Source organism: Pomacea canaliculata, linkage group LG12 (genome assembly GCF_003073045.1).
Source record: "Pomacea canaliculata isolate SZHN2017 linkage group LG12, ASM307304v1, whole genome shotgun sequence".
In the NCBI taxonomy this organism is placed as follows: domain Eukaryota; kingdom Metazoa; phylum Mollusca; class Gastropoda; order Architaenioglossa; family Ampullariidae; genus Pomacea; species Pomacea canaliculata.
Genome location: NC_037601.1, coordinates 998,843 through 1,026,364, shown reverse-complemented (window position 1 = coordinate 1,026,364; position 27,522 = coordinate 998,843). Strand labels below are relative to the sequence as shown.

General features: G+C 48.5%; 1 protein-coding gene across 1 annotated transcript in view; it reads left to right on the top strand.

Moving 5' to 3' along the window:
• LOC112576818 (inositol 1,4,5-trisphosphate receptor type 3-like) overlaps window positions 1-27,522 on the top strand; it is a 116,427-nt gene that overhangs the window by 38,967 nt on the left and 49,938 nt on the right. The window contains 24 exon segments of the mRNA XM_025259575.1: window positions 1,848-1,935; window positions 2,801-2,833; window positions 4,471-4,558; window positions 6,790-6,897; window positions 8,666-8,811; window positions 9,194-9,272; window positions 9,520-9,614; window positions 10,178-10,303; window positions 10,574-10,624; window positions 10,938-11,018; window positions 11,584-11,718; window positions 11,720-11,770; window positions 12,901-13,023; window positions 13,252-13,356; window positions 13,641-13,751; window positions 14,236-14,313; window positions 15,338-15,470; window positions 20,268-20,377; window positions 20,669-20,785; window positions 21,053-21,188; window positions 21,657-21,756; window positions 22,027-22,081; window positions 22,433-22,542; window positions 23,536-23,635. Coding sequence (XP_025115360.1) covers window positions 1,848-1,935; window positions 2,801-2,833; window positions 4,471-4,558; window positions 6,790-6,897; window positions 8,666-8,811; window positions 9,194-9,272; window positions 9,520-9,614; window positions 10,178-10,303; window positions 10,574-10,624; window positions 10,938-11,018; window positions 11,584-11,718; window positions 11,720-11,770; window positions 12,901-13,023; window positions 13,252-13,356; window positions 13,641-13,751; window positions 14,236-14,313; window positions 15,338-15,470; window positions 20,268-20,377; window positions 20,669-20,785; window positions 21,053-21,188; window positions 21,657-21,756; window positions 22,027-22,081; window positions 22,433-22,542; window positions 23,536-23,635 — 2,359 coding nt within the window.

The window sequence follows — 27,522 nt, the reverse complement described above, 5'->3', positions numbered from 1 at the left end:
TCCTTCATTTTTTAGTTCACTTGTGCCAGTTGTCGGTGGAGTCGATCGTCGTCCAATCGACTTGGTCGAATCGGTAAATGGTCGAGTTGACTGGTGACCGTTTGTACATGTGCTGAGAGTACAGTACACGTACAGTGTGTACAAGTGCCTGTCTGTACGTGTGAGAGTACCTGACACCTCAGTGTGTGTACATGTGCTGAGAGAATATTTTCACAATCACAAATGTTTCTGTATAGTACTGTATAGTATTCTGTCCTGATAGTACTGCGTGCACAAATGTCTCTCTGTGCATGTTTAGAGAGTATATTATATATTATGTACTCAAGTGTCGCTGTACATGTGCTCGGAGTGTGTCACATGCACAAGTGTCTGTACATGTCTTGAGGGCATTTTACATATGTAAATGTGTTTTGTAATGTGCTGAAGGTATTTTGTATGCACAAATGTTTTTCTAATACTTTGTGAGTTTTTTACATGTACAAAGGTGTTTACAGACGAAGTGTATTTGATTCAGACTATTTTACACGTATACATGTATTTGTACACAGACTATTTTACACGTATACATTTTACACGTATACATGTATTTGTACACAGAGTATTTTACACGTATACATGTATTTGTGGACATGAGAGTATTCTACACGCACAGCTGTTTTTGTAACTTTTGAGTGCTTCATCTTGAGAATTGTTCAGATGAGTGTGTAGTATTTTGAAATATCGTATTGTGTACTTTGCTTGGATACTGTTGGCCTACTGATGATATTGTGATACTGTAACTGGACACAAACACCAGGAATGGGGTCTTTACGTGGTGGAGTGGAATATTGAAAGTATACCATGAGAGGTACTGTGACAGCATGACATGTATCTAGAGTAGTCTACCACAGCTGTAGTGTAGATACTTGATTACAAGCATATGTATAGATGAGTGTATTTCTAGACTAGTTTAGTGTATTTATCACAGCTGTATCACTAGTTTAGTGTATTTATCACAGCTGTATCACTAGTTTAGTGTATTTATCACAGCTGTATTATCACTAGTTTAGTGTATTTATCACAGCTGTATCACTAGTTTAGTGTATTTATCACAGCTGTATTTACACTAGTTTAGTGTATTTATCACAGCTGTATCACTAGTTTAGTGTATTTATCACAGCTGTATCACTAGACTAGTGTATTTATCACAGCTGTATTTACACTAGTTTAGTGTATTTATCACAGCTGTGTCACTAGTTTAGTGTATTTATCACAGCTGTATCACTAGACTAGTGTATTTATCACAGCTGTATTTACACTAGTTTAGTGTATTTATCACAGCTGTATCACTAGTTTAGTGTATTTCCTGTATTTCTAGACTAGTACAGTTTGCCCACTAATGCTAACCCTGACTAGACTAGAAGCATCACACCACAAGTCTTGGCTTGGCAGTGAGGCTGCTTGCGAGGGCATGGCATGTAGACATCACCTGGCAACCGGAAGCTCGTCACAGCTTCTTAACTGACTTCCTGTTTTGAAACTACTTATATGCTCTGCTCTACGCTTTCCTTGTCCTTTGTTTTACAAATAATTGTGAAGGAAGTGTTGGCTGATATTGTAGACCAATGGGATGTGTCCTTAGCGCTGCTTGCTTCTGGCGACACTAGGCGCCACGAGAGCACGAGCTGAAGGAACGTAACTGTGACGTCAGTCACGTGGCTATCACGTGACACACACAGTGACATTAGCATGTGACAGTGAACCACGTGGTGAGGTTAGCACACCCTGCTATCAACTAGCTTTATGTTGACTACATTGATTGTTGCCGGTAATGTCAACCCGCTGATGAGTTCTGAACTTGACCACAGGTCCGAGCTGAACCTTGGAGTGGAAAGGTCAGGGTTCACTCTTGTGCGTTTCTGCAAAGAGAATCCTGAGCTGGATCTTCTGGTCAAGGTGAGCAGACAACTCTGTGTGTTGTTTTCTTTTTCACATTTTACACGTTTAGGTTCAGGTCCTGTTGTATGTTCTCTTCCTTTCTTTCATTATATGATGTATCTTCTACCATCACATTATCACAAAAGTGGATTCCTGTCAATGACCAGACCATCACACATCCTAGAGACCTAGATGTGTCTTGATTGCTGTACAGACAATGTCCACTACACACCATCACACATCCTAGATGTGTCTTCATTGCTGTACAGACAATGTCCACTACAGACCACGGGGCTCAACACAGCCACTACTAACCGTTGGCATGTCATGACATGGTGAAATCCACTTTTGGCAGGCTGTGTGATCTGTGTATAAACATTGACATATAAACATTGACATGTTCATCTGACATAACTCCCACCATTCACCTGCCTCCTCTTTGACCCCTGTGCCCTCTCAGTGAACACACTGAACACGACCACGCCTGTCAGATTTATTCCTCTTGTCTGTTGTCTTTGATAGTGAATAAACAATGCTAGCAGTGACAGTAAAGCATCTTAATGTCCTGATGCGTTTAAAACTTTCATTTCTGATTGAAGTGAGAGAGTTTCGCAAAGTAAGTTACGAAAGTCAGTGTTTATGTCTGAGGTACAAGATCCATTTTCAGCTGTCCTGTAACTTGATGATCTAGCTCTGTTCTTATTATCAGTCTGTGAGGGAAGGAAATACATTGTAAATGTTGTACATTTCTCTATGAATTTGTTTCTGATTTTCTATTCATTTAAACGTTTATGAAGTTGGTTTTGTTGTGTAAGTATTATAGTCATTATAGCCTTTAACATCTTTTGCACTTAACGGTTCTGTTTGATTTTCTTCATTTCAGAGAGGAATAAGTGTTTTTCCCAAATACGTAAAGGTAGATGTATGTGTATACCTATCCTGGCTGAGACAGTGTTGTACTATGTATACATATGTATTCCACGTGTCTATATCTACATATACAAGTGTTCCAACTGTGTCTGCCTTCGTGTGCTTTGGCTCCACCTATGGCACTAACGGCTTTGTCTTGTGGACCCTTGGTTCTTTCATATTTGCCTTTCCGTCTGCTTCTTTCGCGGTTAACTCTTCATTTAATTCTCTCCCTTGTGCCTGCCAGTCCTACTTCCTAACAGCTCTGTCTCTGTCTCTGTCTCCTGCCGTCCACCCTTCATTTTGCCTCTTCTCTTTCACTCTTTCTCTACCTCCTTCTGTTCTTCTCCCATCTTCGATCTGTCTGTCTCCGATTTGTCTTCACTCGTGTTGTTTGGAACGTGGTACTCGTGTTGCCCTCCCCTCCCTCCCACTGACACCCTCCATTCTCACGAGACTTGAGTTCCCAGGCGTCCTTGCGATGTTTTCTTTCCCACCCCTCCCAGACCTTTTGCCTTGCCTTGTGTCCCAAGCAAACCCTTTATTTGAAGAATTGTTCTCGGGACCAAAGTCTCCTGAAGCTGTGACATGTCCATGCTCCCCCGCCCTGCAGCTTGCCATGGAGGACAAGGACAAGCTTTGTGTAAACACTGGTGTCTGTACTAGGCTGGGCTTGGAACCATGCATGGCAGGTTGACCTCTCTTAGGACCCAGGCTTGCCCTGCCTCTCCACACATCAAGAAGCCAAGATGGCTGACGTGTAGGCGGTGTAGACTGGCATGTCCTCCAGCAGCAAGGCCAAGTCGCCACAGAAATAATTCGTTTTGAGGTGTACACAGTGTGGTCTTGTCATTTGCTCACAATGTTCTTACAATATTCAAGCCTTTGTCTCACAGATTGCTTTATTATTATTATTTTTTGAATTTGCTGCTTACAATGGCAGTGAACTACCTTCACTGTCAGGTTTGCGCATGCGCATTGAGCCGTCACGGATACGTGTAGCTGCAGTACCTGCTGTACCCGATGTACCCGAGTCTTGGGCACTGGTCTTTACGTGCCGTGTGTCCAGTCAGCGGTCCTCAGTGTGTGTCCAGTGCACTGTGTGACACCAGTCAGTCCCTGTGTGAGGACACGTGTCACTCACAGTGTGTGTGTGTGTCTGTGAGTGGACCTGTGACAAGCATGTGGTGTGGCGGACATGACAACTCCACTGCGCTGTCACGTGATGCGGCTTCCAGTCATACTGCTGTCGCCTCAACCTTTAGTTAATGAAGAAAATTGTATGTTATGATAAATAAATGAGTAAACTTTCCTGAATAATGATTTGTATCATTCAAAGATAAAGACAAAGATGGCTACAGTAAAGTCTGCTGGGTACTTCATGGCTTGTAGGTCAGTTACAAACACCAGAATAATAGCAGGGTGGAAGGGTGGCAGGGTGGCAGGGTGGCAGCTTTGATTCTCACCACAGAAGAGAAGGGATGTTACCAGACATTTAATTGTTGTCAGGTAGGTGCCTAGTGTTGTTGATACCCAAGAGCTAGCCCCTATCTAGCCCTGACATTTGTTGCGGGGCCTGACGACCTCTCACTTGGACGGGTGGTGACGGGTGGTGACGGGTACTCTTGATTTTTCTTCCCCAAGGGTGGCAGCGTCATTCGCTTGTTCCACAAGGAGCTGGAGGCGTACATGGTGGCAGAGGGACTCTTCGATGAAGAAGTTACAGAAGATGGTAAGAAGCATTTGACTCCTTTATTTGTTGTTGTGAATGAATGAATGGATGAATGGACGGATAGATACGCTGACGATAAACAATATCCTCATGTCAGTGGAAGGTGGAGAGGACAGAAGATAAATCACTGTAGCAACAGGGGATCAAAAGCCAAATTGCGCCATTTTGCCGGCGTGGAGGTTCAAACCGTTGGTCCCCTGTGGCGAGGCTCGGTGGTCGCTGGCGCCTGCGGGTTGGCTGCTTCAGTCACGTGAGCGGTACGCAGGAGGAGAGCGCGGCTTTCATCGCCATCGGAAATGCCTATTTCCCTGCCAAAGTGGATTTGATAACAAGCTTGCAACACGTCTTCCGGAAGAAGAAAAAAGTGACTGGGTGTGATTTAGGCTTCCTCTCTTTACTTGCTGCAGGATTGCCAGGTCATAGGTGAAGGTCGTAAACTGAGTTCACCCACGAAGGTCATAAATTGACGGTTATAGATGGAATGTGAGGAATGAAAAATAACTTTTCCGAATTGCGGGATGTGTTCAACAGGTCTGTCTCTGAGCTGTGTAAATGTAAAGTTGCCCGTTGACCTGTCTTCCATCTTTGTCTCCGTCAGCTGCACAGCTCAGAGGACATGTCCTGTTCAGCACTGAGTAGTCAGCATGACAACCCTGTCTGTCGCTTGATGACAGCTCTGACTACACATCTCGACACAAACTTTCCCCCCTTCATCCCATTGAAATCTTTGCCTCCTCCTCCTCCGCTAGAGTTCTCATAGTTGTCACACTGGACATCGCCTCGTGCCGCCCTCCACCATTTGCACTCGCTGAACCCGTCCTTTCCTTCCTTCTGAATCTTGTTGTGTTGTGGCTGCCGCACTTGTCATTGTGGTCAGGGGTCATGATGGGTGACAAACGGACATGAAGGCCAGCAAAGATGGAGGTGTTAGTGGCCCAGACATACCTTGTGTGCCTGTCTCCACCTGGCACTGGAAGCTTTTCTCGCCTCCCCCGGCTCTTTGTCCATGTGACAACATCCTTACCTACAACATGGACACAGAAACTGGTTTTACTTTCTACATTCATGAGACAGTCGGAATAGTCCTCGTGCTGCAGTGTTCTCATCTTGTTTGTGTCTGCCTGTTTATCAGTTTTAAACATCTGTTTCATGTCTTTTCTGATCTCTCACTTTCTAAAGATTTGTCCTCTGTTCCTCATCGTTCGTGATCACAAAGCCAAACGCTTTGCTTTCAGTGAACAAAATTGTCAAAACAGTTGGATAATCTTCACAGAAATGAGATATTTTGTAATGGGAGACAGATGTCTACTTGAGGTGTGCACGATCACCTGATCCATTCAGTAATAGTCAAACATGTTAGTTTGTGATGTTTGTCATCCTGTTGCACATTGTGATGGCTCATCGCCGTGTTTCTTTGTTTGACAGTTCATTATTGTTTCTCTCTGACATTTTTTCATGGTTTCCATCAGTTTTGAGTGAAATTATTGTATGCTGGGAAATCTATGTTTTACTTTCATGTGCTTTTCTAAATATCAGATTCTGAACCTTGGGTTGAAAATAATTAATTAAAGGAAATATTTTAAAAGCATGTGACAGAATAAAACTGTATCCAGCGGTAGTAACATAATTCATCACAATGCTGGCACGAGTTAGTTTATTGCTTGTTGGTCCTGTGAGGAGCAGAGGGCGGCACTGTTGTTTGTGTAGGTCTAGTTGTTTACAGGAGGGGTTGCTAGCCCCTCACCCTGTCCTCCTCCTTCATCCGTGCTTGGACCGGCAGGTTCCCCGAGTGGTTTGCAGGCGGAGTTGTGCTAGAACAAGATATGATGTTAACAGCTAACATCCCTCCTCCAAAAAGTGTTTTTTTCCTTTTCACCAGTTCCTACTCAGTTTGATGATCGTTCTTGTATTCATCAAAGTCGACAGAAAATGTTCCCACTGCATACTTTCCTCGCAAAGAACTCGGTGAACTACCTTGCCAGCTCTTTCTCTTATTTCTTCTTGTTTTGTGTCCACTCACTCGCTGAGAGGAACTTGTCTGTCGAGGGGAGCTTGTCTGTCTGTCACTGGTGCTGGAGGGGACAACTAACGAGAAATCTCTTTGTGAACTTTGGTTGACCTCTCATCTGTTCTCGTGATAGTGTGTTTTAAAGTGACCATCCCGGTGTTTTGCATCAAGAACTGTACAACTGTACATTTTGTTCGGTTCTGATGACCTTCTTGTGTTTCAGTTCACTTCCGGATCCGCGTGATGGACCAGCACAAGCCGCGCACCCTGTCGCCGCCATCTTCAGGCAACACTTTCTGGCAAATCGAAGCTGAAAATGGCATTCTGTATGGTATGAGTATCAATCACTCCTCCACTGCTCTCTCTCTCTCTCTCTCTCTCTGAGTGTGTGTGTGGTTCTTTATCACTCCATCACTCTTTCTCGCTCTTTTTCTTTGGCCTCATAAAAATGTTACTTTGAACTTTTACAACATCAAAGACAACACCATTTTCCAATAAAGCAATGAATAAAAAATGTAATCTTTTATCTCCTTCCCACCCAATTATTAAGCTGGCTATCTCTGTCTCTTCTCGTGTCTCTGTGTCTGCGTGTCTCTCCCTCCTCCTACTTCGTTCTCCCTCCCTTTTTCAAAAACCACTTTGTTAATTAATCTATTTAATTAGAGTGGTGCTACCACCAGAAGTCACCAGATGTTTACTTGCGGTTTCTAGCAATCAAGATCCTGGCTATCTGTAGCAAAATGTTTACTGACTGACAAGTCCAATGTCTAGTTTACTGTAGTCAGTAGCACGAGCTCGTCCCGCGGCCTGCGTCTCTTGAAGACCAGCTTGTGGTGCTTGGCGACACACTTGTTGTTGTGTCAAACTCTGTAAAAACACCCACGACAAACAGTATTGCCCCTTCATTCTGTTCCCTTAAAAGCATGTATGATTCCTTTAAAAAGCTGGTTCGTCTTGGCCTTCTGTGAGTTTTTGCAAAGTCCTGATCGTGGCTGAGCCCAGCAGTGTTGTGGCGGTCGTCACCGATGTTTTCTTGTCGATGCCCCACACTTGCTTGTATCTGTCCTTTCTGTCTTCCAGTTCCTCTCTAGCAAACCCTTCTCCTCAATACGGTCAAAGCTCGTGATGATAGCAAGATGGCATGGCATGTAACAGTGACCGCACCCTGCTCCTGCTGTATCCTTGTATCCTGTGTGGTTACGATGGACCGCTGATGGAGGCTCATTCTATCCTAGGACCCTGCACATCTTTCTTCTCGCCACCAAGTACCAGACATCTCCTGTAGGAGATGATTTCTGGTTGATTGCTTTGCTTGCTGCTTTACTGGGCAATCATTGATTTGCACACATACCAGCGGCCATTACTGACGGTTGGTCGGGGCGCGCCGTCGCTCAGTTCCCGGATGTACAAGGACTTGGTGTGACCAGCACTTCCTCCCAGTGCCTGTGTCTACTGGCCCCAGTGCTAGCTCCTGGTAGACAAGCTATTCTGTTAACACCACTCACGGACTGATGGCAGGCATTATCCAAGTCACAGAGTCCTTTGTACAAGAGATTTCCCTAGGGCAAGGAACTACACGTGGCTGTAAGGGTCCTGCCCATAAAATGGCGGAGAACTTGAATGAAGAAGCCTCCTGTGTCTCGAGGTCTGTAGTCTGTAGTCTGTAGTCTGTAGTATGCAAAGACACAACTTCTGCACAAAAACAGTTTTCCGCCAGACACATTCTTTGTGCAAGTTAGCATGCTGGCTTGACGGCTGTACTCGTCTTGTTCATCAGCCTCCGCATTTCATTGCTTTTACTCCAATAGGGGAGGGAACCCAGAGGAACTTTGTTTCCGTGTGTTTGCTAATTACATTGATGAGAAATAAGTGTGTGAGATAGATAAAGTAGGATAGCAATAAACTAAACTGTAAACCCAGGAGACAGAAACCGTGAATATTATGGCAACAAAATCCAAATGCTAGATTTATGTAAAAGTAATACCAGGCCCCACGACGAGTCCATTTCGTCGACAGACTACAAGGGACAGAAACATGTGCCCAAAGACAGACGGACGGACGCTCTTGGTCGGGACAAAGAGTTTGCTCTCTGTTGACAGGTGATATCATTCGCTGGGAGCAGCAGGTGCGGCTGCGTCACATGACCACTCGCAAGTACCTGAGCATCGACGAGAAGCACGATATCATGTTGACAGACGATAACGAGGATCCCAAGACTGTCTTCCGCCTGCACTCGGTGCTGAGTGTAAGATGAGTTGTGACGACTTCTAGTCACATTTTTACTACTTCTAGTCACAGTTTGATGACTTCTGGTCACAGTTTGATGACTTCTGGTCACAGTTTGATGACTTCTGGTCACAGTTGGACGCCTGGCACAGTTTGATGACTTCTGATACAGTTTGATGATTTTACACGCTACGTAGAGATGTTTGCATGTTAATGTCAGTCTGTCTGTGTGTTCTGTCTTTCCGTGCGTGCTTATTCATGTGTGTTTGAGTGTGTTTGAGTGTGTGCGGATGTTTGTTTTTGAATAAGCTAGGGCCATAAGTGTGAGCTGTTGATATAACAGCTATTATGTTAACAACAGTTTTATATGTATATATACACGTGTGTGTGTGTGCGTGCAGGAGAGGGACGAAATACATTTCGAAAGCTACGCGAGAATCGAACACGTGTTGACTGGTTTCTGGCTCCACGCTTTGAAAGGTGAGCTTTGTTTTTGAAGGTGTCGGTCCTGTCCATGGTTTGTGTCAGGTACCCAGTACCCGAGACTTGTACCCACTGTCCCCAGCACCTGCAGGTGCCTGCCGCTGTGCACGTGTGGTGGGTACCTGGTGCATCGTTAGCTGTGTACAGGGTGGAAACATGTTCCAGTCCCTCTTGTTTGTCGCAAAGTGCAATACATTTTTCTGTTTTCTAAACTGACTCATCAGTCACTTGTCATCGCTTACAGACGAAGACTACATCAGGAAACAGTTTCGTTCCTTGGATGAGACACATGATCAAAGCATGAGGGGCCTCAGGTGGGACAGCGCCCAGGTGAGACAGGTGAGAAATAAGCACCAGAACGGTGTTGGTGGTTTTAGTCGCGGGACTGTTTGTGTTGTGAGTCTGTTTGTTGACACCACTGACTGTCACTGATGTACAGGACACTGTCAGCAGACATGCGCACTTCCACTGTCACAGTCAGGGTATAAGTGCCATATGACCAATGTACACTTACCTTACCTATCTGAGTAGCATTCAGTTGATGGGGACTCACACGTGACCCCTGTGAACCCGTGGATGGTTGTAATGTTTGCGAGTGGATGACAGAAGTGTGTGCTTTGTGTGTGACCGCCCCTCAGTGTCCTCACATCTTTCATTGCGAGACAGTGCAATGGCGAGTTGTGTCACGGCCATCAGTGCCACGTGACATGTAGTGACAGCCACGTGACATGTAGTGACAGCACGTGGCATGTAGTGACAGCACGTGACATGTAGTGACAGCCACGTGACATGTAGTGACAGTCACGTGACATGTAGTGACAGCCACGTGGCATGTAGTGACAGCACGTGGCATGTAGTGACAGCACGTGACATTAGTGACAGCACGTGCGTGCTGCGTGCAGGTGGCAGCCAGTGGAGAGAGCATGTACGACGACGCCTTCACCATCCAGCACGTGGAGAAGCAGTACGTGGACGACTTCAACTACGTCGGCGGCATGGTGCCCTTCCTCCTCAACCTCATCAAGGACGTGAGTAGCTGCCCTTGGGGCGCACCTTGCTTGTGGTGGAGTCCTGGTTGTCAGGTGTTCATGAGCGGACATCTTTACCTAGCATGTGTTTGTCTCTTGACGAGGCCAGTCAGTTATCAGTGATGTAAGCGATGGTCAGATGACTTGGTCACAACAAGTCTTGTCCACGTGTCATGTCTGAAAGTCACTCGCGGTCTTTGTTGGGCTGAAGATGGATGCAGGCCGAACTCTCCACCAAGTTTAGTCTGAACGAATTTTGTTTACTTGCAGCGCGACGAAGGAATTTACCTGAACGCCAAGAAAACACACACCACCTTGACGGTGAGTAAGTCAGAGCTGCTCGCACAGGTAAACAAACAACTTTGTGAGCAGGTGTACAAAATACAGACACCTCACTCTTCGTATCTTGATCTACATTGTGTCGTCATCATCATCATCCTTCCATCCATTCATCCATCTGTTGACTGATACTAGATGATCGCCAGTTAAGCTGCCCGCCGGTACCGGGCACTCGTTGTCCACCTCCTTCCTCTCCACAGTCTCTTGACAATGTGTGTAGTCTCATGATGTTGACTAAATAGTTTGATAGTTGTTTTGTCATTTTGCAATCTTACATTTGTGCTTCGTGTTCTAGGCAATGGAGGAATTGCGAAAATTTCTTCTGCACATGGGATCGCCAGTTAAAAACAGACAGAAACTGATGAGAAACCTCCGGGTGCGTGTTTATTTATGTTGAATATGCATTTCACATGTGTGTCTGTGTGTTTGCGTGTGTGTTGCATATATGACAAGGAGAGAGAAACTTTGTGTAAGCTAAGATTACAAAAGGCAAAATACAAACATAACTTTCCCATGATGGAAAAACATTTCAGGTGGTAGGTAGTCTTACGGATTTTGTTTGGGGGGAGGGTTGTTCATTGCAGGTGACTAGGCTGAGAGGCTAGCAGCACGTGACTAAGACAGAACATCAGCACGAGCTCTCAGTGTCCAGTTAATGGTCAACGAGATTTTAATGCTCGTGCAGCAGCTTTCAATAACTGCTTTGGTTTCATCTCACAGCTTTTATTGCAGTTATTTTAGTCTCGCTTTGGTGTTGTATTAATTGGTGATTTACAGTTCAACTTAATTTACTGCTTGTGTGCCGTTTGCTGTTTTAAATTACTGCAGTGTTTCTGTTTTATGTCTGTACATGTACTCCATGACCACTACCTGACCTGACCATGACCCTGCCGCAGACTGTCCTCACTTTGTACCTTCGTGTGACTGTCTTTGTCGTGCAGGTCATCGACCTGTTGGTGCGGATCCTGCAGAGCCCGCTAGCAGGTGTGCACGACGAGGTCAACCTGGTGCAGGTGTTCAAGGAGGCATACGAGATCCTCTACACCTACATGATTGGCAGGTCCCGCAAAAACGCCTCTCTACTTCGCCAAGTACATCGACTTCTTCCAGACGCAGTTCACACAGAAGGTCGGTGGCTTAATTAATTATGTCTGGCGAGGGCTGGGGGCTGAGGGAGGTGTGAGGGAACCAGTGCAAAGGCACTTCTGAGTAAAAAATAGCGCTGTCTTAAGTGGTTTAATAAAATCTTTCTGGAATTTGTTTTTAAGCGTTTTTAGGCGGTTAGAAGGCGGTGAGCAGAGGTGTGACTAGTGACAGCGCGTGCGCGAAGCTGACGCTTGACTGGTCGCGTGCAATCAGACGTGACCAGGGCGTGACGAGTGCCAGTCGACACGCACCAGGCGCGTGACGGCATCAAAGGCTGACGAAGTTGACTAAAGGGTGTGAGCCTCAAGTGCACAAGGTCCACTGCTGATGACAAACGTGGGCAGCATGCTTGGCTGAGTTCAACAGTCAACTCAAGACGACACTGACAGACATTTGAACTCTGGAGAAGCTGACAGCCAAGTGGTCAGAGAACGGCTGTAGGAACTGCTGTAGGAACGGCCGTAGGAACGGCTGTAGGAACTGCTGTAGCATTCCACCCGCAGCAAGCTTCCCACACTTGACTGAGATGTCGGTAAGGGATACTTGACTCCACAGATGGTTGAGATGATCGCCGCCCTCAGATAAACTTGTCCCCAGAAAAGTGAGGTGTCTGGCACCGTACCCGCTGACACCAAGCTTTACCCAATCATTAGAAAACATGCTCCCAGCTGTTACTAGGCAACGGTGAGGTAAGGTGGCGCTAATTATCCACTCAAAAAAATGTGGGTATGAAGTTCATTCTTATTAACCTCCCTCATTGTCCTTTGTATTTAATCCTACTTTCTCCCCAGCAATGTTTGTAGAACATCGCTTCGCATGCGGACAGACTTGCGGACAGACTTGCGGACAGACTCGCTGATGGACCCACTGTCGCCGCTTGTCCAGCACGTGTCCCGTTAGTCTGTGTAGAGGATGGTTGTATAGTCTTGTGATTGTGGTGTGAGGTACACACTGCATAGGGTGGTAGTGGCATACATTGCCTGTAGTAGTGAGGTATCCTGTCTGTGCAGGGTGGTAGTGGTATACATTGCCTGTACTAGTGAGGTATCCTGTCTGTGCAGGGTGGTAGTGGTATACATTGCCTGTACGAGTGAGGTATCCTGTCTGTGCAGGGTGGCATTGGCATCAACGTGGCACAGATGATCGTGGAGCTGATCCGTGACAAGCGCAAGATCGTGGACCGAATCACTCACCAACAGATCGACGAGTTCGTGGGCCTGCTACAGGTGACGCAGGTAGGTGTGCCACACCTGTCCGCCCTCACGGCACTGCAGGCATCTACCAAACACATCCCCAGTGGAGCAGTCTGCTACACTACCTCCCACACCACCTGTGACAACATCGACAATGCCATCATTGACATATTCACATATGGATCAGTGTGTTTGTTAGTCACTTTAACTATCTGGATAGAAAGTGTGGAGATGAGTAGTTCATGCGATGCACACCACCTCTGATTTCAGAATTACCGCTTCCTGGACCTCCTGCACGTGCTGTGCGTGTGCGATGACGTGGCCATCCCCAACAACCAGTCCTACATCGTGCAGCGATGGCTTCATCGAGAACACGTAGGTGTAGTGTTTGTTTGTTCTTCACACAATCGCTGACTTTGTTGACAAAGCCTGCATGTCGTTGTCGCAATATCCAACTGTCTGCAACACTGTTCATAAGCTATGACTTCCTGAGTTTCGCAAGATATATCAGCAGTTTATTTAAGTTAAACATGGCAGCGCTCGTTATTTGGCGCGTGCAGCTGTAGGGGTGGCTGTGTACACAGAGTACGATTGTGTGTAAGTAGTCGTGTGTGGACGTGTGAGGAGGTTGTAAGTTCACCAGACATCACTGTTAACAGAAAGGAGTGTACCTGACCGCACGTGGCCAGGACATCAACCGTCAGCCCAACATTCTCTACATCTCCACCACCAACGGCGCCTCGTGGATGGCCCTCCACGAGTTTGTCGATGTAAGCATTGGCCTGACCAACGGTCCCTCGCAACCGTAACACAACATTTGTTGTTTTGTGTTGTTTTGTCTTGTTTTGTGTTGTTTTGTGTTGTTTTGTATTGTTTTGTGTTGTTTTGTGTTGTTTTGTCTTGTTTTGTGTTGTTTTGTGTTGTTTTGTCTTGCTGTTCTTGAGATACATCGTGCACAGTCAAACTCATGGCGTCTGTGTGGTGAGCAGATCCGTGTGGCTGGCCTCTCCCTCATTAGCTAAACCGTTACCAGTGTGAACATTTCCACATTACAACAACCCCGACATCTGTGTTGTGTACATGATGATGTTTGTAAGCTGAGTGCCAAAGGAAGGGGATACTTACACTGGGGGACATAGTACCTTACATTAGCCTCGCTAATTCACTAGAAAGCATGGCACTGAACTAGAACTGTGTGTTCAGAGTTCAGAGTTCAAGTCTCACTTTCTGACACTCAAATTGCTGTTTTCACAGGAAACCAACCCTGACTACGACAAGGATCAGCACGACTTTCTTCAGCACCAGCTCGACCTGTACAAGGCCCTGTGCTTTGTGAGTTGCCTCCCACCTTTCTAAGCATGTCAGTTGTAGTTGTATGATGATGAACACCTGTTCGCCAGCCATGAGGTAAAAGGTCAATGCCATTGCTACTGGCAGGACTGTTGTTCACACTTTGTGTGCGTGATAGTATCCATGGTGACGAGCAATAACAACACAGAAATCTTTTCAGCCTCTGTAATTGGAGTGAACACACTTTAAACTGTTGGATGAAAAGTCTGATGCCAACAGGCGCGGTAATTCCATCTGAAGAGCGTACATTAAAGTTGTTGCGATTAAAAAGCTCACAGTTGACCCCCAGAGTGACCCCCATTTGAGTTACATTAATCCCTCGCAAAGGAGATCCACGAGTGCATGGCTACCTTCTGAGCACCTTAATCGCACGGACCGCGAGAGACCCTCCACCACGTGACCCCGTCCTCTTGGGGTCTGCAGGGGTATAAGCCAGTCAGACAGGGGTCGTCTGCACCGCGACCAGAAGTACCTGGGAATCATTAAGGGCAACCAGACAAAGACAGCCGTTGGTAAGGAGGAGGTTGGCGGCCTCTGTGACCACTGGCAGGCCGTAAAGAGAGAAAGAAAGACCAGACCTGCAGCAGCTGCCGGGTATCCCAGTCAATAGCGATAGCAGGAAATGGAGGAAGGTAGCCAGGGAAACCGGAAGTAGATGACGGACTGGGGCGACAGTGTGAAGCTTTGCCCTACTCAAGCCCCTCACAAGCGATGGTCAGCAGAAATCATGGACGATGGCACTGGAGGACTAACTGTTGTAGCCAGTGCTGCTCTGTCCTCGCCAGGTGTTGTCGGAGATGGTGGAGTTGTTTGTTATTTATAAAAACTGCTTCACCAACTATGGCCGCCTCAAACCTTACTCCTCATGGATTTAACTCTTGTGTGTGTTGCTGTGTTTGTGTGAATCACAGTGAGTTTTCACGAGCATCACTATACATACCACTTTATTATTACTATTGTTGTTATTATTATTATTATTGTCGTCATCATCATCACTGGCTTTCAGGGTCGTAACGACTATTCTATCAACGTCATCACGAAGGAATTACGTTACCTGACGTGGGAGGAAACCTTTCTGTCCCTCCGATCAGACATCCTCCCAGACGCCATCCGAGCCAAGTACTGCGACCTGACGACCAGTACGTTGGAGAACCATCTGTCTGTCTGTCTGTCTGTCTGCCTTTGATGCATTTAATATGACGTGTATGTCTGTATTCCAAGCTCTGATATACCCCATAATATATATATCCCATAATATATCTGTCTCTGTTTCAACCATTCCGGGACAGTTCCTTGTGTGGCAGACAGAGAAGATGACAAGTGTTAATATCAGTCTAATATCTTCTTCCTTCCATCCTGCCTCCTGTGACAGTGTAGTATCGCCAGCGTCCACTAATATCAGGAGGAACATGTCCGTCCTCCCTTGTGAAGGTGTTGAGGCTAAACTGGAGGCTGACTTGTATTGAGAAGCTTAGAGCAGACGACTGTGCCACTGACACTGACTGACACACTGACTGACACACACTGACCTCACTGACTCACTGACACTGACTGACTGACCACACTGACCTCAATGACCTCACTGACCACACTGACACTCACTGACCACACTGACTCACTGACCACACTGACCACACTGACCACACTGACCACACTGACCACACTGACCACACTGACTCACTGACCTCACTGACCACACTGACTCACTGACCACACTGACTCACTGACCACACTGACCACACTGACCACACTGACCACACTGACCACACTGACTCACTGACCACACTGACCACACTGACCACACTGACCACACTGACCACACCACAGTCTACAGACAGTGTCGGCAGTGTGCTGTGTAGTTGTGTAGTCTCACCTGCTCACTCCACTTCTTGTTGTCATTGACTACCTGTCATTGTATCGAGTGACCGTTACACACAAATAATCACATGTGATCAACACTGAATGTGACTGGATAGTCACTGTGCGTGTTAGTGACAGCGCTGAGCACCAACTACATGACATGACACTAACAGTGACTGGCTACAGTGTTGGCCAGTGACAGTAGGAAAGACAGGGAACTCTTGTCATGTCAGTGTGACTGTCAAGTCTCTCCTCGTGTCTTGTTGACATTCACACATGCGCACACCTCCTGTGTGACGTCACTGCCAGCCTCTAACGGCCTCCGCCAGTTCCCCTTACCCTCCTCTTCTACACACGCCTCCCCCCTCAACACCCGGCATTGACGGCCTCGCAAAGATGTTTTGGTGAGCGAACAAATTAATTTGTGCTCAGTCATCTGCCGCCCACCGCGCTTGTACGAGTGTGAAAAGACGGAGGTGCGCAGCCCTGGCCACTGAGCCACACCAGCCTCAGCCTCCAAATGGCTCTCCCTTCAAAAACAGTTTAAAGAACCGCTCCCCCAGCACAGGAGATGGCGGGGCAATCTTGGGCAATCTTCATTACTGTCTCTGTCTCTCTCCCTCTCTGTCTCTCTCACACCTTTTTGTGTTGTGAACATTTGCTTTTGCGTTTCCGTCTACGCTAAATAACACTTAGTGTCGATGCTTTCTGGCTCCTGCTTCGCTCACTCATTGCCAGCCTCTCTCTCTCCCATCTGCTTTTATTCTCTCTCTCATCTACTTCTACTCTCCCCACCACCCCGTGCTTTTTTCTCTCCCTCTCTCGACAACAAACAGCGACTGTACTGTCAAGTATTTCAGTTTAATATGCGCGTGCTTTGCCAGCTGATGATCCGCTGACTCCTGGGAAACGTGTTGCCCCTTCCTGCTGGTGTGGTGAGAGGACGATAATGTGTATGTTATAGTTGCCCTGGAGGTGCACGTGCTCATCTAGCGGCGATGCCAAAGTGAAGAGTCCAGCGAAGTCTCGTGGTGGTGTCTTGTGTGGGGGGAACTGCGGGTGGGGGTAGCACTGCGTGCTGGGAGTTCATTGACTTGATGAGGGTTGATGTCAGCGCCAGTGCAGGTCCCTGTGGGGCGACTGGCCGCCAGTTGTGAGAAATGTGTGGTGTGGTCCGCCGACACTAGTCATCTGCCACACATTCCTTAACCACTGGCTTCCTGACGCCCGCACACACCCGGTCACAGAGCTTTCCACTAACCCTTCTGTCACTTTATTGTCTGAGGTGAGGTGTGGCAGGTAGACAAGCATTTCTGTGAGCAAGGACCTCGATCTCACACAGTTCTGCGACTGTCGTTCAGAGTTTGATATTTCAAGTTACAAAAGAGAGATGTCACAGCCTGACAGGCGAGCGGACCGCTAGATGTCGCGGGTGTAGTGGGACACGGGGGATGTGAGCCTCCCCACTGCTGTGGACCACAGCCTTCCTTGCAGTGCATCTCGCGATTGATTGAACCGGAAGCCACGTAGCAGTGCCATGTAGTGACGTCACTGCCTGCCTGTACGCTAGAGAGCGCGGCAAAGGGGCGTAATAAGGAAGTCTAATGACCAGAACCCTGCAGGCGCCCTCTATCGGGGCTTGCAGTCGCTTCTCTCTGCCATCCGTGGTCTGGACCTGGCTTGACGAGCGATGGAGCCTGTTAATGACAGGAGACAATGAAGTTAGTGGGTGTGGCAACACAATTACCTGCCTGCCTGTGTCCGTCACACTTTGATGGCCTCAAGCGCCGGCGAGCTGTGTCCTCCCGGAGTGCGGGGGTGCCACTGACTTTGTTCCCCCTTCATTCACTGCCCTGCCCCAGGGTCGTGCAATCGTGTTAGTGGCCTGTCTGTGGCGGTGCTAATGTGATTACCTGGCTTCTTGCTTGTCGGCAGCTGTCGGCCGGACTCGACTCTCCACCGACATTGCTGTAGCCAGTCACTGCAGGGCGACTGGGCTCGGGTCGAGACCCTCCCCGGGAACTGCAGTGAGCCATCGATACCCCGCCACCAGCATACACACACAGCACGTGGTGTGTCGTGTGACTGGTCCTTTCCTCACACTTTGAACAATAACAACAGCATCAGTCCTCCCACAACAAAACATTGTCAAGCCATTCATCACCTGGCATCCACACCGCCCTCACATCCAGTCACCAAGAGCTTGGAGAACAGCAGTGAGCTTTACTAACTCTCACTCTCACTCTCACTCACGCACTCACGTGTCCCACACATCGTGTATGAGAACTCACTCCCTGCTGTTCGTGTCCACTTGCCATTTCAGTGGCGGAGAAAGTCCATTTAACCATCCTTTGGCGAGCATCGAAAAGGTTATCAACGTCATCATCGCGTGAGGCCTCAAGCGAGGGCGCATGTGCAGAGACCTCTCGCACTTTTCAAGCCGTTCATTCCGCTCGGTGGACCGTCAAATAAACAGGATATCCTGCCAGTCTTTAGAACTACCCACACACCAGAATTTCATCGACTGCATCCACAGCATTTAGGGTCCGACCCCGGGCACGACGCACGTGGAGCCATGCGTTCTGAACATGAAAACCTGCTTCACCTGAGGGAACAACATCTTTGATAGAATCTGTTTGCCTGCGGTCTTGTCTAACGCTTGCAATAAAGCTTTAACCGGATTGTCACTTCTAAATTCTGTCTTGGCTTTTGCTAATCATTATGATGACATCAGAATGTTTGCTGGACGTTCTAACCATTCACAGAAGTGGATTGTTCATCTTTCTAAGACTTTCTTCCATTCGATGGCTATAGAAATGCGATGTCAACCCTAAAGGGCCCTCATTCCTCAAGGATGCCATTCAACCCTCGCCAGGACACATGCAGGGTGGTGCTGGACTGTGGCTAGTCCGCGTGCTGTCCCACCCCGCACGGTCACATCGTGCTACCCCGTCATAATCATCATCTTGGCAGGACGGGCTTGTCTGTGATTTTCCATGCGATTATCATAGGCACACGATGGGGGAGGTAGGGGAGGAGGTAGAGGAGGTAGGGGAGGTAGGGGACCAGGGTGCTGGGCTGTCAGAAATGGGAAATGTGTGTTTGAGGCAGACATGCAGGGGGAACATTGTGACGACTATTGGTGGCGTGGACACAAGCCGTGCGGCCATTGAGCGGGTGTGTGGATGCGGGTGTGCAGCTGCCTCCACCCGGGCCGCCATTAGTTGCGCGTGCTGGCCTTCAAAATGCTTTCTTCTTGCTGTTACACCCCCTGCCCCTCGCCACATTCTCCTGGCATTGATGTGGCTGGCCATGCCAGACTGGCATGGTGCTGTCTGCTGACTGACTAGTGGCACGCAATGTGATTGTTGATGTTGATTGTTGATGTTGATTGTTGATTGTTGATTGCTGTCGCTCCCTCTCACAGCCAGCTGCTGCTAGCACCAAGCTAAGGTGGATGCCAGACTATGGGCGCTGTCATGGAAGACTGCATGGTTCTCACAAAGCTGTTGTGTGCTCTCTGTCTCTCCCCCTCTCTGTCTCCCCACCACTCCTGTCCCCGCTCACCTCAGTGTTCTGAGAGTGTGCTCAAGGATGCGTGTCCTCCTGAGTCAGCAAACACGTTTCCGTCACGACTTACAACAAACATTCACACCAGTCGCAGCCACTGTGAACTGAGTGAGGACTGGGTGAGGACTGGGTGAGGACTGCCGCGTGGCACGAGGAAGGTGGCCATCACCACCTCACCATCAGCAGGACACGAGGACGGTCCCCGTCATGGCATCGTTAGCAACAGACGACGATGACAATAGATGACAAATGAATGAGTTGAACTTCTTCAATCGGTTTTGTTCATTTACACACTAGACCTACGCAATCGGAATTCCTCCTTCATATTCTACATTCTTCCCAAGCATACTTAGCAGCAAAGTGATGTCACCCAATAAAGTGATGTCACCCAATCCCTTCTCAATCCTTACCTCAGTCTGCAAAGCCTTTGTGTGTGTTTGTGTGTGTGTGTGTTTGTGTGTGTGTGCACGTGGATGCTTGCATTCGTATCGTCTGTACATGCACAGGTCTCTTTGTGGATGTGGGCAACAACTACTCGGTGCTGGACCACCCTAACATCTGCTTCGTCTACGACTACGTGGGGTCCAAAGACGAGGAGAAGTCGCAGGCGGACTTCGTAAGTCCTCAGCTGCTCCTCCCTTGTTCAAACTGTAGCTTTAGTTAGTGAGTGGCAGTTATTCTGTGGGATGGTGTACACTAGACATGGAATGACGAGCTACTCCCATGCTGGCTACCCTCCTCTCCGTCTCTCTCCATTTACTTTGCTTGGTCCTGTCTTTACAAGGTCCTGTAGTCGCTGCTCATTTTGTGAAATTCATCGATGAAATAAATGGATGTCCACTTGAGATCTTTGATAACCCAGTACATGTAGACAGCAAAGTGACATCCATGTGTTGTCTGCATGCAGGTGGTGAAAGAGCTGGTGGCCATCTTTCCCGTGCTGAGGGACTGGATTGCAGAGTTTCTGCAAAACAACAACAACATGGTGGCGTCTGAAGTTGGCCACAACATGCTGATCGAGCAGGTACTGTGGTGTGGGGCCACCTCTGAGTTCATGTGCTCAGGGAACTATGCCAGAATGTTGACATGTCTATCGGTGTAGAAGGAGAAGCAAATCAGTGTATTTGCACATTTTTCTGGTTTGCTTTTAGTTTTGAAACCACGCGTGAAGTTGTCTGTTTGCTTTAAAGTTTTAAAGAGCTTCAACAGAAATGAAACAAAAATAAACTTTGTAGACATCAGCCGGTGTTTCTGTAAGTGTGGAGGGGCAGTCTGCTCGACATGTCCGCAGGTCTTGCGCTTGCTGTACCACCTGGTCAAGTTCGGCTACTACCAAGACTGGGAGGACGTGCAGCAGTTGCTGCCCCCCATGCTGAGCCTGCTGGACGGCCGCAAGGACTTCCCCTTCCCCAAGGACAAAGATAAAGGTTGGTGATTGTGCAGAAGGTAAAATTCTTTGTGTCAGCTTTGAGTTCCAGCTGACTGTTTGTGGCACAGGTAGTAACCTTTCTTGATTGTCCCCCCACACACACACACACCTCGCGCTGAGCTGTCCAGTAGCGCAGTGGCCAGCGCCTGTCACCGACACAGTGAAGGTTGGCTGTCCTGGGTTCAGATCTCGTCTCGGGCACGCTCTTCTTTCTCTGCATGTGACATCTGTGTCCAGGGCTGGCTACCTGGCCCTGGTGTAGCCTTAGTTGTTGACTCGGTGTAAAACACCAATGACCCCGCGAACCCTTCCAGCTGTCCTTGGTGTATGTCGAGCTCGCGCTCATCTCCCGAGTGTCGGATAGTGTAGAAACTGTAGATGTTACATCGACACCTTATGCCATTCTGAGAACTGAGGAATTCTTGCGAGCTGTGGGCCTTCCGGTAACAAGCTTTTTGTGCTGCAGGCTACAGCAAAGAAGCCATGAAACAGGTTCAGCAGTACCAGCAGCAGGACCGCTACGACAAGGGACCGGAAACAGCCGCCATCGTCAACGCCAAGTACCAGTGAGTAGTCCTGGTGTCTGTGAGAGTGTCACTGTGAAACAGTCCATGTCACAGCCCGTGTCACTGTTACAGTTTGTGAAACATCTGTGTCACTGTTTCCTTTGGTTGACATCTTAGTTCGCTCCGTGTTTACAGCTGTAGTGGGTTTGTCATCTTTTTACTGGGGATCTCACGTGACGTGGAATTTCACGTTGTGTCGGTTTGCTGTGGTCGTGGTGGTGGTGACAGCGATGATGATGTTGCTGATGAATTATTATTATTATTATTCAGAGCTCTGGAGGTGCTGGATCTCCTGCTAACCTACCAGCGAAACCTGAGGCTGCAGGTAAGATCTGTGTGTGTAGACATCTTGAGATAAAATGTTGACCACGGGTGAGTTTCGTGTCACATCAAGCATGTAGCAAGATAGAACGACAGTCATAGCAGCCACGCATTAAGAATGATGTATCTACATGTACATAAATGATAAATGATGTAAATGATATATCTACATGTACATATCTACATCTCTCTACATATATGTATCTACATGTATCTATATATCTCTCTCATTCACATTGAATGCAAACTAAGTATTGTATCGATACACTGTAGAGCCACACCCGTTTCTCAAACACAAAATCTGAAAGCATCCTCTACACCAAAGTGTATTTTGATGTTCTACGTGAATATTCAGAGTTTTATGGGAAAGTTCAAGATGGCGGAGACAACCTCTACAGCGCGGAAGTCGCAGAATGTGTTGTCGCCCCTGATCTACGACACCTACAACCCTCATGATCAAAGCAAGTAAGTGACCATCATCACGGGCAGGGTAGACAGACACTGGGAGTGGAGGGCCTCTCATCTCCACCACCTCCACAACATCCGCTAGTTGCTGCTCCTCATGGCAGTCCGGGCGTCCCAAACCTTTCCAGCTTTGTTTGCAAATCTGACACGTGACCTGTTCTTGCTCTCATCTAACCCTCCTCGTACCCCCATCAACATGTGTCTGTCTACACCGTCCTTCCTTCCCGTCCTGTGTCTCAAACGGGTGTCATGTAATATTCTCTTGTCCTGTTCATTCATTTGATGCTGTCACACAGACTCCCTCATGTCTTCTCTCTTGTCTTCTGTTCTCTGGCTCGGTCTGTCCTCTGTAAAATGACATTTTTGTTTGTCAGCAAATCTTCTTGAGAGGCTGTCGTTCGTTCAGAGCCGGCTAGGGGGGGGGGGTGCGTGGCCTCCGGAAGCCGGCACAAACATGGCAGCAAGGCAACAACAAATGACAACTGTCTCACCCCGCGGTGCACTTGTTGCCCCTGGCCACCTGCTGGCCCCTAGCGCCGGCTGTGATTCAACATTCACCTTGTCTTCAAATCACCAATAAAATAAGTCCACTCTCTCAATTCCACTCTCCGCCAGCTCCCTGTTCATTTGTGATTGTTGTATTGATTGTATTGATTGTATGTGCGACTGAGCAGGTGCTGACTTAACACAATCTTCCCAGTGAGTGCTGCCTGGATGGTGAGTAGTAGTCAGGCCTTGTGTGAGTAGTTGCCGTTATGCTGTCTACCTGTATGATCTCACTGTTTACACACTTGTTTGCTTCTTGCTTTTTCACGTGAGGTCAGTCACAAACACCTCCTCTGTCCCCACCCACCCTTCACTGCATCAACCCGTCGGTGCTTTAACCTTGCGCCGAGTACCCGACTTCTGTGTGCGGTCAGCAGGGTGTCCACTGACTGTAGGGTGCTGAGTCCTTGTTGCAGGCTGACTCCTCATCCTTCTCCCTGCTTGCAGGAGGGCCCTCAAGAAGCAGAAGAGCGTGGTGAAGGAATTGCGGGACATGTTCAACGTGTCGGCCATCTTTGACGTCGAGCTGCTGACCAGAATCCTCCTGGTAAGTCTCGGCTAGTCACGTGTGCTGTCCCTGTAATACGTCACGGCTAGTCACGTGTGCTGTCATCGCTGTAATACGTCTCCACTAGTCACGTGTGCTGTCCCTGTAAATCGTCTCGGCTGGTCACGTGCTCGGCTAGTCACGTGACGAACTACTCTCGACTACTCTCTGTCTGTAGCAATGGGCGGCCCGGTGGCGCAGTGGTTAGCGCCTGTCACCAGCGAGGGTTGGCTGTCCTAGGTTCAGACCTCGTGACGGACACGCTGTTTTTTGTCTACATGTGGCGTCTGTTTACAGGGCTGACTGCTTGTGCCGTGATGTACATGTAGCCCTAGCTGCTGACTCGGTGTAAAACACCAACTGTCCGTACTGCCCTGTGTGGCAGTGTTAGGCTACTGAATGTTTCTGAATGCTTCACTGGCCTTAGCGAAACTTACGAATGGAAAAAGACTTACGAACGCATCTGTAGACAGTTGTTGAGCAGCCGCTAGCTGAGCTGCACGAGAGGCAATGTTTGCTACTTGACTATATGACTGTGTCTATGTCTATGTCTGTGTCTAGTGTCTGTCTAGTGTCTGTCTAGTGTCTGTCTATGGTGCTTCTGTCATTGGAGGTTACACTCAGAAGCTGTCATCCACAACTGCTTGAATGTAAGCCCCGGCAGTTGTGCCTGAAGCACAGCAGGCTGTGGGCACCTAGCTATCCCCCCTTCATTCAACACGCCATTGAGAAGCGATATTTCTTCACAAGGAGGAGGAGCCAGCCACGCGGAACAGAAACACTTCGTCACAAGGATGACAAGGGCAGCAAGTCAGGTGTGCACTGGGTCACACACCATTTCTCACTCGGAATGTGCAAACCATTGGTCAGTTCCCCACTGGCTTCGTCACGTCTCTGGCACCACGTAGACTGGCTTTGTCACGTCTCTGGCACCACGTAGACTGGCTTTGTCACGTCTCTGGCACCACGTAGACTGGCTTTGTCACGTCTCTGGCACCACGTAGACTGGCTTTGTCACGTCTCTGGCACCACGTAGACTGGCTTTGTCACGTCTCTGGCACCACGTAGACTGGCTTCGTCACGTCTCTGGCACCACGTAGACTGGGCTTTCGTCACGTCTCTGGCACCACGTAGACTGGCTTCGTCACGTCTCTGGCACCACGTAGACTGGCTTCGTCACGTCTCTGGCACCACGTAGACTGGCTTCGTCATGTCTCTGGCACCACGTAGACTGGCTTCGTCATGTCTCTGGCACCACGTAGACTGGCTTCGTCATGTCTCTGGCACCACGTAGACTGGCTTCGTCATGTCTCTGGCACCACGTAGACTGGCTTCGTCATGTCTCTGGCACCACGTAGACTGGCTTTGTCACGTCTCTGGCACCATGTAGACTGGCTTCGTCACGTCTCTGGCACCACGTAGACTGGCTTGACTGCTGACAGCGGGGTGGGAGGTGCACTAGGAGAGGGGGTGTGGTGGCGGCAGGAGTGGGGTGTGCGGTGTGTTAGAGAGCCAGTCAGGGGTGAGGAGGATACCACAGTGATATTGTGATGTAGCAGGAGAGGAGAGGTGCAGGGGGAGGAGGAGGAGGGGTTGGGATGCTCCTTGATGCCCGGATAACGATGTGACTGATGGTGTCTCGCAAGGCCCCTGCTGCAGTGGAGGATCAAACACTTATCTACAGAGGCCCCCGCCCTCAGCGCCCATCGATTGCAGCAAGTGGCAGGTCGGGTGGCAGGCAGCAAACACCGTGTCAGGGGTCTACCCCATCCCCTCCTTACTACCAACTGTCTGCCGCTGAGTAAGCTTGCCTTCATGAGGAGGGAGTAAGTGTGTGGAGGAGGAAGCGGTCACCGCCACTGGCTGTCACAAACTGTCAGTTGGGTGTGACAGTGACAGCCTCTTGCAACTGTCTTGTCTCAAGCTTTGTGATGCTATTGTCACCACTGTCCCACACCTGTCAGCCTCGCCACAGCTGTCACAACATCCACATCTTGTCTCGTCTCCACCAAACTCGTGCTGCGCTTTTCCAGCGATGTAAGGATCGCCGCTCATTGTTGTCGTGCGAGTGGGTGGGTAGCTAGTGTTGTGACATTCGGTGAATAACACGATAATAATGAGAATGCTACACATGTAGTGTTGACACCATCGTGCCTGGTGTGTCTGTGTGTCTGTCAGTCTGTGTGTCTGTGTGTCTGTCAGTCTGTGTGTCTGTCAGTCTGTGTGTCTGTCAGTCTGTGGCTGGTGCTGGAGGCAGCTGTCAATGGTCTTGCCTCTCACAACTCAGTGTTGACCTGCCGGCCTGGAGCTGCACAGTTGTGAACTCGCGAAGTTAGACGAGGACTTGTTTGTGTTGGTCATCTGGTCACGTGACCAGGTCTGTCTTGTCGCTGAGGTGTGATGGCCTGTGACATCACTGCTGCCAGCATTCAGCAGATGGTCTGTCAGTCAGTGCCAGTCAGTGGTTTCTCTCGGCATCTGTCGCTGGGTGTGCAGCTCCCTGTCACGGGGTCTGCTGCTCCGGGTATCCCCCCATCACTGGTCGTTTGTGGCGAGAGGTGAACCGCATCCTCTCAGCGGGAGGAGAATGGAGAGCCGCAGTCTTCAAAGCTGGCGGAGGGTTTGATGCCTTGTTGGCACATCTCTGTCCGACTTCAAAGGACCGCTAATTTGCCGGCATGCAAGATGGCTGATTAAACTGCCAGAGTGATGATGTTGTCACGAGCATCTTTGACAGCAACAGGCGCCTGCGGCAACAGCAAGTGTCCAGTGTTGTTCTGGTCAAGATGTAGGACGGCCGCTACAACCCGCACGTGCTTCACGCGAGCTGTAGAGTTGAGCTCATAACTTGATGACGAGTTCAGTTAGTAGCAGGACAAGTGGCTCCGTCTGGCGACAAAGGGAAACATTGGACTTCTCTGAGAACTCAAGCCAAATAGCTTCAGCACCTTCCGCAATGGTTCTCTCCCTTTATTATTTCTGTGACACCCCCTCCTTGTCTACACATCCCTCCCTCCTGCTACGTGCTATCACAAACACTGTCTCTCGCTCTCATTCACACGCACGCACACTTCCTACACACACACACACACACGCAGTGGCCGGGGATGACATGACTGACAAGACATTAAAGATAACATACACACAATTAAAGTCTTAGTGCAGCATCTACACAGTAGAGACAGTAGTGTACACTCATTAATATGCACAAATTTAAATACTACAGACGCTTAGAAAAGGGTTTATAACAATACAATACACATGTATACAATATACAATATCACAAGAGTATACACATGTATACAATACACAATATAACAAGTATATACACATGTATAAAACATACACATGTAGATGATATTGCTAGAGGCTGTACAGGTGCCAGCACCGACACACCAGTAGGTACCCATCTGTCCACCCCCCAGTCATACCCAAACACTGTGGTCCTCGTTAACCCTGTAACCTGTTGACCTGTGGTAGCGAGGTCGTACACTACTTTCCACAACTGTGGTGACATCTTGGTGACAGTGAACACAGGACCAAGCATCGGCTGCCTGCTGACACTTCTCAGTCCGTTCTGGCACCTTTCTTGCTGCCATTAAAGTCGGGTAGCCTGGAGTGGTGAGCTACAGACTGTCGCCTGTAGCCAACACCACGCCGACGACTACAGGCAGTAGTTAGACGACGACTACAGGCAGTGGTTAGACGACGACTACAGGTGGTGGTTAGACGACGACTACAGGTAGCCTTTAGACGACGACTACAGGCAGTGGTTAGACGACGACTACAGGTAGTGGTTAGACGACGACTACAGGTAGTTAGACGACGACTACAGGCAGTGGTTACACGACGACTACAGGTGGTGGTTAGACGACGACTACAGGCAG